The 12,978-nt window shown below is 45.4% G+C and overlaps 1 protein-coding gene across 2 annotated transcripts in view; it reads right to left on the minus strand.

Annotated features, from left to right (window-relative positions):
* Positions 1-12,978, minus strand: part of paxip1 (PAX interacting protein 1) — a 121,220-nt gene that overhangs the window by 36,401 nt on the left and 71,841 nt on the right. For both annotated transcript variants that reach the window (XM_033044237.1, XM_033044229.1), the window contains one exon: positions 3,254-3,375. In XM_033044237.1, the coding sequence (XP_032900128.1) occupies positions 3,254-3,375 (122 nt within the window). The remainder of the gene's footprint in view (positions 1-3,253; positions 3,376-12,978) is intronic.

Here is a 12,978-nt window from a genome sequence, read left to right on the forward strand (position 1 = left end):
CACCAAAACCCACAGCAAGTTCTTCTCATCAATCACTCCAGTGCTCACCTTTCTGATCCTGCAACATGAGACCGCAGATGCTGGCATCAAGAGCAACAGTCTTCTGGAGGACCTCAGCAGGTTAAGCAGGATTTGTAGGTTGGGAGAGCACAGGAATGGTCAATGTTTTGCATCAAAACCCTGCATCAGGATCAGATAATTCTCATTCTTGTATCACCAATTTCCTCTAGCCCTAAGCTCTCTATGCTCTTCCATTTCTGCTGTATCTCTTTTTATTTCTGTCACATAATGGGAAACTACAATTGTAGCTCTTTGGGCCCCAAACTAGAATACCATCCTAAAATATCTCACCTCTTTCTTTCCCTCCAAGATGCTCCTTTGATCAAGCTTTGGACCACATATCCTAATACCACCAACATGGTTCAATCTGACACTAGTAAGTCTCTGACAAAAACTTTGAACAGTACAAAAAAGGACACAAAGTACTGGAGTAATTCAGTGGGTCAGGCAGCATGTCTGGAGAACCTGGATAGGTGACGTTTTGGGTCGAGACAGTTCTTCAGATTGATGGTGGCGGTGTGGGCAGGAAGAGAAGAAAGCTGGAAAAAGGGAGGGGCAATACAAAGCATAGCAGTGACAGATGAACAGAGGCAGGGGGGGGGGGGGTATTGAGGGGTTGATAGCAGATGGTTAGAACAAAGGTCAGGTTTAAGAGCAGAAGGTGCGAGACAGGTTTCAAGAGTTGTGGATTGTGAAACTAGAGGGAGGAAAATAGCGGGCTGTGGGGAGAAACAGCCGGGAGCCCAGGTGGGGCACAGGGAAAGAAATGGGGAGTGAGGGGGAGGGGTATGGGGGGGGGGGGGGGTGTTAGTTAGAGGTTACCTAAAATTGGAGAATTCAATGTTCAAACTGGTGGGGTGAAGCTGCCCAGGCTTCACCCCACCAGTGCTATTCCTCCAGTTTGCGTGTGGCCTCACTCTGGCAATGGAGGAGGCCCAGGAGAGAAAGGTCAATGTGGGAATGGAAGTTAAAATGGTTGGCAACTGGGAGATCCAGGATGCCTTGCAATTGATCAGACTGATCATCAGTAGGACTTTCAATGCAGAGACATCGGAGCAATAAAATAAACAAAATAAGGGGCACACCATCAACTGCTGTGAAAAGAGCTCGAGAGCTCTTGAAGGAGCTCATGTAAACAGCCCCACTGTGCATCCAAATTATTAATCAATATTTTGTTTGCACATCACCAATAAAAACAGCAACTTAAGAGGAGCATTCAAAGTGATAAAGCGTTTAACAGGTGCATTCAGTGATAAATGTTTTCAAGGGAGTAAATAAAGAGAGTTTCACAATTTTGAACATCAAAAACCAGGTAACTGGCAAAAAAAAGCAATACAATTATTCTGTTTTTAAACTTGTTATATTCCGGACAGCAGAATGAATAACAACTTACACACTAGTTGCCTGGATCACGAGAGAGAGATTTATTACCCAACATTACCTGCTTATATTGAACACCAACTCATTAACATATACATGAATATGTATGAATACACTACAATGATCTAGAATACACTTTCAGAAAATGGTGTTGGTGTTGAAAATGGACGATATGAACTGACAAATATGTTAAGTGGAAATTTCTTAAAAAACAGTTGGGTAAAGAGCAGGGAATGGGGTTAACTGAATAACTCTCTCAGAGTTAACACAGATATGATGGATTAATAGACTCTTCCTTTGCTCTCCCGTTCCGCAATTCTAAAAGGACCATTCAAACAATGCTTTCACTGCGTTCAACTGCAGAAATGTGCTCTGCTCCATTAACTAACAACAATCCTTCATGATGGCGGGGGCGGATGGAGGAGAGGAACAGTACTTTGTGAGTGGGCTGGAGATTTACCTCCTACACCGCTGGGGCGCTATTAGGTGTTCTGAGGTTGGCAGCGGGAAGTGCCCCAGCGCAGTCACGGCGGTGGGACAGTGCGTTCATGGGTTGACGTGTCTAGGTCGATGAGTCGGCGGAGTGGGCTGCCAGAGGCTCTGCGGCAGCCGGGGCATTGATTGGATCGGGCATCACTATAGGCCTCACGGAGACCAAGGGGCTAATCGGACATGGCATGCAGCGACAAAGAACATCGACTACATCGCCCAGCAATGTTGACCCTGCAACTCTGACCCAATGACGCCACCAGGACAACAGGCCGTTAAGGGCAAGCTAAAACTACATATTTAAGGACTTTGTAACAATAAAGTACCTTAAAAAACTACAGATGGAAGAAACCTGAAATAATAATAGAAACACTCAATAGTCAATCAGTGTCTGCAGAAAGGGAAACAAGAGTCTGATGAAAGGCTTTAAAATATTAAGTGTTTTTTCTTTCCATAGAAGTTGCCTGGCCTGTTGGGTATTCCCAGCATTTTCTGTCCGCTCCATTAGTTCTTTGTAACTTTGGATCTGATAGAAAGATATAAAATTCTTAAAGGACGGACAGGGTAGATGCAAGAAAAATGTTCCCGATATTGGGCAAGTCCAGAACCAGGGGGTCACAGTTTAAGAATAAGGGGTAGGTCATTTAGGACTGAGATGAGGAAAAATGTTTTCACCCAGAGTTGTGAATCTGTGAATTCTCTGCCACAGAAGGCAGTGGAGGCCAATTCACTGGATGTTTTCAAGAGAGTTAGATTTAGCTCTTAGGGCTAAAGAAATCAAGGGATATGGGGGAAAAGCAGGAACGGGGTACTGATTTTAGATGATCAGCCATGTTCATATTGAATGGTGGTGCTGGCTCGAAGGATCGAATGGCCTGCTCCTGCACCTATTTTTCGATGTTTCTGGCACAGAATTCCTCTACGGTGTTTCATATTTTGCTATTACTCCAATCTGTACACCACAGAATCACGACGGTCTTTGAAAAGACAGGTGCTAATGATGATCCATAATTAAGGCATCATCAATCATTCCACTTCAGCGGGAACATTCACAATCTGTTTACCTCTGTGAAATTATTTCCACTTATATGATGGATTAGTTCTTCAGGCAAAGTAAATGCAGCAGTCAATCTGTGTGACCGCTATACTCAGCATAATGCAGATATAATTGCACACTTCCATTTGATTGGAACACAGGTCTAAACACATTCTGTCAATGAAATGCTGCATATGCTTGGCATAGTCCATGATAATTCATCTACAAAACACTTTTTACTAAAAAAAGAGACAAACTTTATTTATTGCTGCAAATTTAAGAACTTACTCTTTGCAGATGAGGACTGTATTGCTTCGGCAAAGGTAGCCTGTGTACTTGGCTCCTGCTAAATAGCCCATCAGCTTCAAATCATCCCGATCGTCATGCATAAATCCTGTGACGGATATCATCTGCAGTTATAGAAACAAAACTTACCAAATTATTCTAATAAATCGGATATCATCCAAGGCACTGGATTGAAAAGAAGGAGATAAGTAATCATCAAGCCAACTGTCCTACATCCAATGCATCTATTTATAGCTCTGGATTCTCTTGATTAACTGACACAATAATCTTTCCCTGATTATTTGGGCACAACATTGCAGAAATGGGATCAAATTAAGAATGATTTTATCTGATTATTCCACACTCTGCTAATCTTAGCTTAAAGTTGTGCACGTCACAATGTCATTTGCCTGTTCAGCGCTTCTTACTAGAGGACAAGTTACTCTCAGCTAGAGTTAATCATTCATAAAGCTGGTACAATTGTACAAAATTCAAGTCATTTTCTGGATCACAACAGTCAGAAACCTTGGCCGCAACTCCTATAACCCTGAAGAACAAGAACCTCAAAATACGTTAGGCAATATGTAAGAAGCAATTGCAGATGCTGGTTTACATCAAAGATAGACACAAAATGCTGGCGTAAAACAGCGGGTCAGGCACCATCTCTGGAGAGAACAAATAGTGACTTCTTCTGAAGGGTCGTGACCCGAAATGTCACATATTCCTTTTCTCGAAACTGCTAGGATACACGATGCCACCATTTGGTTCGGAGTCCATGGTGAGTCCTGCACAGCCATTCATTCAGTTCCCTCCCTTCACTTTTCCATCTAGACCCGTGAAGTAATTTTCCTCAGTCGTCTATTCATTTTCTTCTTGAAAGCAGAATTCCAGATCATCACTACTCTCTGCAAAGAAGATTCCCTCCATCTCCATATATCTTTTGCCCTTTCCTTCATAATGTTCGGCATTTGGAGTATTGTGTGCAGTTCTGGTCACCCCATTATGGGATGGATGTGGAGGCTTTGGAGAGGGTGCAGAAGAGGATTACCAAATAGCTGCCTGGAGTAGGGTGCATTAGGTATAAGGAGAAGTTACATCCAAACTAGGATAATGTCCTCTGTAACACTGGAGGTTGGGATAGAGGCATCTAAAATGGAGATAGACAAAAAAAATGCTGGAGTAACTCAGTGGGTCAGGCAGGATCTCTGGATAGAAGAAATGGGTGACGTTTCGAGTCAGGACTTTTCTTCACACTGTTTGCGATTGATTTGTAGTCAGTAAATCTTTACCCTCCTCCCATTCTTAAAAGGCAAGGATGTTAATAATGATCCCAATTGTCATTTAAGAGGCTATTAGACAGGCACATGGGAATGGAGGGATATGGAAGCCAATTAGTAATTTTATACCTCATCTGGATTTTCGCAATGGCATCCCAATAGTTTGCTGGTACGTGCTGCACCCATATTTAAACCAATTAGCCATTTGCCCCAATCTACCCAAAGGGAATGTGAATCAGCTAATGGTAGTATTACCACTCCAGCCACACAAAGGTCCAGGGCTGCTTCCAACAGTGGCACTGTACATTAAATATTACATTAACATTAACAGCAGTAGTGTAAACAAGAAGCCTTGACAAACTTAAAACCACATGGGTCTTTAAAAGACAAACAAAATATCCTGGTCCTCCCTGGATCACAAATGGTTGGCTTATATACAGTCCATACAGAGTTTGATTTGGGTCTGGTTCACTTTAAAAGTGAATACATTAAATGTTGGTGAATTTAGAATTGTTAATAACTTGTTCAACTTTTCAGATGTGGACATTGCTGGCAAGACCTGCCTTTATTGCCCATTCCTAGTTGCCCCTGTGAAAGTAGTCATAGAACTGTAGAGCACAGTAACGGGCCACTCAGCCCATCCTGCCCATGGTGAAGGAACTCCAATGCAATGTTGTTGGACAGACAGTTTCAGCTACGATAAAGGTGTGATAACATATATCCACGTCAAGATGATGTCAAGGACACCGCAGGGAGGTCAAGGACACCGCTGGTGCCTCTGGTTGCTACAAATGCGAGAAGTGCATCCAGGTAGAGCTCCTGAAGGGCCGTGTTGGGGAACTGGAGAAGCAAGTGGATGACCTCCGGTTCTTCCGAGAAACGGAGTCGTTCCTCGACAAGTCCTACAGTACGATTGTTACACCTAAGGTACTGGAAGAGAGAAGGTGGGAGACAGTGAGAAAGGGAGGGAAGCATGGAATGCCAACGTCCCCGGGTGTTGTACCTCTTGTGAACAGGTTCACCCACTTAGAAGCTGTCGGGACAGAAGACGTGTTTACACTGAGCGGCGGGCTGGCTTGCGATGCGAATAGGGCTGTTGAGCCAGAACTAAAAAGGCCTAAGGCAGGCAACGCCATTGTAGTGGGAGACTCCATTGTGAGAGGTACGGACAGGGGTTTCTGCGGCAACAGACGGGATGCGAGGATGGTGTGCTGCCTTCCTGGTGCCAGGATCCAGGATGTCACGGACAGAGTGCAGAAAATCCTCAAGGGCGAAGGGGAACATCCGGAAGTGGTAGTGCATGTCGGCACAAACGATGTCGGAAAGAAGGGGATGAATATTCTGCAGCGTGACTTTAGAGAGCTCGGAAAAATGCTGAAAAGCAGGACCTCCAGGGTTGTTATCTCCGGTTTGCTTCCAGTTCCTCGTGCTGGCGAGAGCAGGAACAGGGAGATACGGGACCTGAACGTGTGGCTGAGGAACTGGTGCACGGGGCAGGGATTTAGATTCTTAGATCACTGGGATCTGTTTTGGAGTAAGGGGGAACTGTACAAAAGGGACGGATTGCATCTTAACAGGTGTGGGACCAGCATTCTGGCAGGCAGGTTTGCCACTGCTACACGGGTGGTTTTAAACTGAATAAGGGGGTGGGGTGTCGAATGGGATAGTGGAGGATGGAGTTAAAGGGAAAGGGTTTCTTAAATGTGTGAGCGTAGAGACAGAGGGGTGTAAAATGAGGGTAGAAGCAATAGGTAGCAAGGTGAAAAGTAAAAGTGGCAGGCAGACAAAACCAGGGCAAAAATCAAAAAGGGGTACGAGTGTTGTAAAAACAAGCCTGAAGGCTTTGTGTCTCAATGCAAGGAGTATTTGTAATAAGGTGGATGAGTTGAACGTGCAGATAGCTATTAATGACTATGATATAGTTGGGATCACGGAGACATGGCTCCAGGGTGACCAAGGCTGGGAGCTGAACATCCAGGGATATTCAATATTCAGGAGGGATAGAGAGAAAGGAAAAGGAGGTGGGGTAGCGTTGCTGATTAGAGAGGAGATTAACGCAATGGAAAGGAAGGACATTAGTTTGCAGGATGTGGAATCGGTATGGGTAGAGCTGCGAAACACTAAGGGGCAGAAAACGCTGGTGGGTGTTGTGTACAGGCCACCTAACAGTAGTAGTGAAGTTGGAGATGGTATCAAACAGGAAATTAGAAATGCGTGCGACAAAGGCAAAACAGTTATAATGGGTGACTTCAATCTACATATAGATTGGGTGAATCAAATTGGCAGGGGTGCTGAGGAAGAGGATTGCTTGGAATGTATGCAGGATAGTTACCTAAATCAACATGTAGAGGAACCAACGAGAGAGCAGGCTATTTTAGACTGGGTATTGAGTAATGAGGAAGGGTTAGTTAGCAGTCTTGTTGTACGTGCCCCCTTGGGCAAGAGTGACCATAATATGGTTGAGTTCTTCATTAGGATGGAGAGTGACATTGTTAATTCAGAAACAATGGTTCTGAACTTAAAGAAAGGTAACTTTGAGGGTATGAGACGTGAATTGGCCAAGATTGACTGGCAATTAATTCTAAAAGGGTTGACGGTGGATATGCAATGGAAGACATTTAAAGACTGCATGGATGAACTACAAAAATTGTTCATCCCAGTTTGGCAAAAGAATAAATCAGGGAAGGTAGTGCATCCGTGGATTACAAGGGAAATCAGGGATAGTATCAAAGCGAAGGATGATGCGTACAAATTAGCCAGAAAAAGCAGCATACCGGTGGACTGGGAGAAATTCAGAGACCAGCAGAGGAGGACAAAGGGCTTAATTAGGAAAGGAAAAATAGATTATGAAAGAAAACTGGCAGGGAACATAAAAACTGACTGCAAAAGTTTTTATAGATATGTGAAAAGAAAGAGATTAGTTAAAACAAATGTAGGTCCCTTGCAGTCAGAAACAGGTGAGTTGATCATGGGGAACAAGGATATGGCGGACCAATTGAATAACTACTTTGGTTCCGTCTTCACTAAGGAAGACATAAATAATCTGCCGGAAATAGCAGGGGACCGCGGGTCAAAGGAGTTGGAGGAATTGAGTGAAATCCAGGTTAGCCGGGAAGTGGTGTTGGGTAAATTGAATGGATTAAAGGCCGATAAATCCCCAGGGCCAGATAGGCTGCATCCCAGAGTACTTAAGGAAGTAGCTCCAGAAATAGTGGATGCATTAGTAATAATCTTTCAAAACTCTTTAGATTCTGGAGTAGTTCCTGAGGATTGGCGGGTAGCAAACGTAACCCCACTTTTTAAGAAGGGAGGGAGAGAGAAAACGGGGAATTACAGACCAGTTAGTCTAACATCGGTAGTGGGGAAACTGCTAGAGTCAGTTATTAAAGATGGGATAGCAGCACATTTGGAAAGTGGTGAAATCATTGGACAAAGTCAGCATGGATTTACAAAAGGTAAATCATGTCTGACGAATCTTATAGAATTTTTAGAGGATGTAACTAGTAGCGTGGATAGGGGAGAACCAGTGGATGTGGTGTATCTGGACTTCCAGAAGGCTTTCGACAAGGTCCCACATAAGAGATTAGTATACAAACTTAAAGCACACGGCATTGGGGGTTCAGTATTGATGTGGATAGAGAACTGGCTGGCAAACAGGAAGCAAAGAGTAGGAGTAAACGGGTCCTTTTCACAATGGCAGGCAGTGACTAGTGGGGTACCGCAAGGCTCAGTGCTGGGACCCCAGCTATTTACAATATATATTAATGATCTGGATGAGGGAATTGAAGGCAATATCTCCAAGTTTGCGGATGACACTAAGCTGGGGGGCAGTGTTAGCTGTGAGGAGGATGCTAGGAGACTGCAAGGTGACTTGGATAGGCTGGGTGAGTGGGCAAATGTTTGGCAGATGCAGTATAATGTGGATAAATGTGAGGTTATCCATTTTGGTGGCAAAAACAGGAAAGCAGACTATTATCTAAATGGTGGCCGACTAGGAAAAGGGGAGATGCAGCGAGACCTGTGTGTCATGGTACACCAGTCATTGAAAGTAGGCATGCAGGTGCAGCAGGCAGTGAAGAAAGCGAATGGTATGTTAGCTTTCATAGCAAAAGGATTTGAGTATAGGAGCAGGGAGGTTCTACTGCAGTTGTACAGGGTCTTGGTGAGACCACACCTGGAGTATTGCGTACAGTTTTGGTCTCCAAATCTGAGGAAGGACATTATTGCCATAGAGGGAGTGCAGAGAAGGTTCACCAGACTGATTCCTGGGATGTCAGGACTGTCTTATGAAGAAAGACTGGATAGACTTGGTTTATACTCTCTAGAATTTAGGAGATTGAGAGGGGATCTTATAGAAACTTACAAAATTCTTAAGAGGTTGGACAGGCTAGATGCAGGAAGATTGCTCCCGATGTTGGGGAAGTCCAGGACAAGGGGTCACAGCTTAAGGATAAGGGGGAAATCCTTTAAAACCGAGATGAGAAGAACTTTTTTCACACAGAGAGTGGTGAATCTCTGGAACTCTCTGCCACAGAGGGTAGTCGAGGCCAGTTCATTGGCTATATTTAAGAGGGAGTTAGATGTGGCCCTTGTGGCTAAGGGGATCAGAGGGTATGGAGAGAAGGCAGGTACGGGATACTGAGTTGGATGATCAGCCATGATCATATTGAATGGCGGTGCAGGCTCGAAGGGCCGAACGGCCTACTCCTGCACCTAATTTCTATGTTTCTATGTTTCTATGTGTCCGGGTTATGTACTGGACACAGAAGCACAGGAACTGAACCCTGCCATTACTCAGGAAAGACCTGTAGCTGCTAGCGATCCGAGGACATGAAAAATGTGCTGGCAGTGTTTATGAAAAGAGCAGAGAATTCAGTTTCAGGTCTGGACATTTAATTAAAAACTTTGTCAGAAGAGCAGAATCCATAACATCAATCCCATACAGGAGTGCAATGAATTATAAGGAACTATCTTGTACACTGACGTGATCTTCAGCCACATGCCATCTTCCCTCAATTCTCAAAGAAATTCAGATGCTCAATTCAGATTTTGTTGAAATATTGAGCGATTGCAGTGGGAGCCTGCAACTTGAGATGCTTTCCAAGCACAGAATATCATCTCCTTAAATCTGTGCATAAAGTGCAACAGTTGCATTTAAGCATTTTAGTTATAGCAGTTTCTCAATAAAGGCCGTGTACGAGGGTCATCTTTTATTCAAACCCAACCTATAACAACAGACTCAAAAGAATGTCATTAATCTCCAAGACATTATTACGGAGGTCACGGAAATAAGACCTGAAGTGTAGCTGTTGTTTGATTTAAACATCCCTTACATTACTTCAGAAAATGGATTTGCCCCAACAGCACTGTTAAAAATAGGAACTCAAGATTAAATACAAATTAAAATGCTAGTTTCAGCCACCATTATGCTCTTACTTTATCATTAACTGTAGTCATTTCGAATACAGTAAATTGCCATCACAGTATCTGAATAATGGACGTTCCAATTGACTCACTAAAACAACCTAATCCAAGCAATTGTCAGAGAAAGCAGATACGATCTGGGTTCAAGCAGCAGTGGCAGCATTAATAAATCTCGTAGATTGATGGGGAGAAGCAGAGATTTACTTTACAACCACTTTAAACAAAACATTTTAATAACCGGCACAGTGGCGCAACGGTAGAGTTGCTGCCTTACAGCGCCAGAGATCTGGGTTCGATCATGACTACGGGTGCTGTCTGTATGGAGTTTGTATGTTCTTACTGTGACTGCGTGGGTATTCTCCGGGTGCTCTGGTTTCTTCCCAGATTCCAAAGGTGTCCAAGGTTAATTGGCTTCTGTAAGTTCTCCCCAGTGTGTAGGATAGAATTAGTGTATGGATGTTCGCTAGTTGGCAAGGACTAGTTGGGCTGAAGGGCCTGTTTCCATACTGTATCTCCAAACTAAACATTTCCTGCACTCAGGCTGGGATAGGTATTAAGAATAGTGATGTTTGTTGCTACTTCCTTATTTGTTTCATTTAGGCTTATTTAAATTCAGTTCTTGTTTTACAATCACTTTAACTTGTCAGAAAAACAAAGTTCTTTCAAGTGCGAGACAAAAGCTAAATGTGCAATTCTTATGCGACATACGAAGACTCACTTGAATAGTTTTACATCCAAACAGACCTCATCTTTCACATGCCACCTTCCCATTAGACTCAAGTGCTGAAATACTCGCTTTAGGTGCCTAGAATTATTACAAATCAGAATAAGAAAATCACTTTGTATATTTTATTCGCCCATATTATCATCAACTCTCCTTTCAGTTCCGCCGTTCTACTATTCACCTGTATATACCGGGTAATGTACATAGTAGCCTATTAGCTTCCCAGTCTGTACATCTTAGAACATAGAAGGAAATTGCCCAACTGGGGAAAACCCACATGGACACAGGGAGAATGTGCAAAGTCCATACACACAGCACCCAAGATCAGATTTGAACCCAGGTCTCTGACATTGAGAGAAGGAGTTTCTACTGGCTGTGGACATTTGTACATGCATTGGATTGGTAGGAAGGAGTGCTGACAGGAAAAGAGAGTTATCTCATGCAAGACATAGAATGATGGAGTAATTCAGCGTGTGAGGCAGCATCTCGGGGAGAAGGAATGGGCGACGTTTCATCTTCAGACTGATGTCAGGGGAGGGGGCAGGACTAAGATAGAATGTAGGCGGAGACAGTAAGACTAGTGGGAGAACGGGGAAGGGGATGGAGAGAGAAAGCAAGGGCTATCTGGAGTTAGAGAAGTCAATGTTCACACCGCTGGGGTGTAAGCTGCCCAAGTGAAATATGAGGTTGTAGTGGCACCTAGTGGTTAGGCCACTCTTGCTATGCGAACCCTCGGCAGTCGGGGGTAGGGTCACGGGGTATAGGGGTATGCCCTAGTATATAAGAACCGACCTTCCCTCTCTCGCTCTCTTCCTCTCTCTTCATGAGTGTCCTGCCACCTCAGCAGGAGCTCAGCTGGAGCCCAAGAGGCAACAGCCTCTCAGCAGCAACAATGACTATTATGTTAGAGTGCTAAACGTGCATGTATATCTTACCTACAATGCCTGAATAAAGAAATCATTTGTTCACGACGTTTGTGCCTCTACATTAGTGACCCGTGACGATCTGAATTGGGGTTTTGGAGTACCCGATGCACGCAGCCGACCATCTACCTGATGTCTGGAAGTGGCAGCCCAGCTCTACGGTAATTACCGCTATGGATGCAGCCATCAACTCTGCACTGCACCCGGAGGCCGCCTTGGGCCCCACCACTACAATCGGGCCGCTCGAATCCCGCCTACGCCTGGTCTAGCCGATCACAGGCCGCCTGGGTCACCCGCCCGCATGCCGGGCCCATCGCAGCAGACAGCGGCGCAGCAGCCTCGGCCCTCGCTTTCTCTCCCGCATGACCTGCCCGGTGCTGCCCACCGGGGCTGAAAGGCCGCGGATGCCATAGCTCGCCCACCTGCAACCGCTCCTGCACCAGCCGCCGCTCTCCCAAACCAGCCGTTGCTCCCCACTAGCAGACCCGACGGCCCCGGAAGCGGGGGTGGAGCAGGCCGCCCATTTCCCGCCGGCCGCTACTCAAAGCCTAGCCACCCGATAAGGCGGGCCTACTTGGGGCGGCTGCCCAAAGAAGTCCTCCTGTTCCTCGCCGGCGCGGGTTTTCGCCGCAGCAACTACAATATTGGCCACCGCAACCGGCCGGAAGCGATGCTCGACCTTCCGTGTTCGCCGTCAACAGCGTCACCTACCGGCCGGATGCCATCACTGCGGACTCACCGCCATCAACAGCAAAGATCTTATAGCAGGATGGCGGAGCAAGATGGCGGGAGCTGGTTGCTAAAATGAGTCATATAATCACCCATGAATCCGCCCATGAGCGTACTACACGTTTGCGTGAGAGTAACCCATCTTGCTTCGCTATAAGATCTTTGATCAACAGGGCCACCTTCCGGCCGGATGATGTTTCTACGCTCTGCCCACCGTCAACAGCGCCACCTCTGGTCGGATGGTGTAACTACAGCCTTCACGCACAGCTTTTGCTCATCGCACATTGGTCGTTTCGAACTTTAGTTTCCTGTCCTACCCTGCTTGATTCGAACCACAGAACTTTCGGCATCCGACCACTTTGGACTTTGATGTATCTTTGCAGTTTGCTCAATGTAGTTTTATTCCAATTTACTATGTAATGCCTTAGCTTAATATTACTCTTAGTTTCTTGTTGTATTTGCATTGTTGCCGACGTCTTTCGCACGATCCCCTGCTGGTCGGCGTGACTGGTCTATCTCTCGTCCATCCTGCGGCTTTTTCGTTGGTCTCCTTGCACCCCTCGGCATGCCTCGTGATCGCCCACAGCCGGAGCATCGACTGCGCCCGCAGGCCCCTCCATCCCGACCCACAGCCGGGATGCCACCGACCCC

Source organism: Amblyraja radiata, chromosome 2 (genome assembly GCF_010909765.2).
Source record: "Amblyraja radiata isolate CabotCenter1 chromosome 2, sAmbRad1.1.pri, whole genome shotgun sequence".
In the NCBI taxonomy this organism is placed as follows: domain Eukaryota; kingdom Metazoa; phylum Chordata; class Chondrichthyes; order Rajiformes; family Rajidae; genus Amblyraja; species Amblyraja radiata.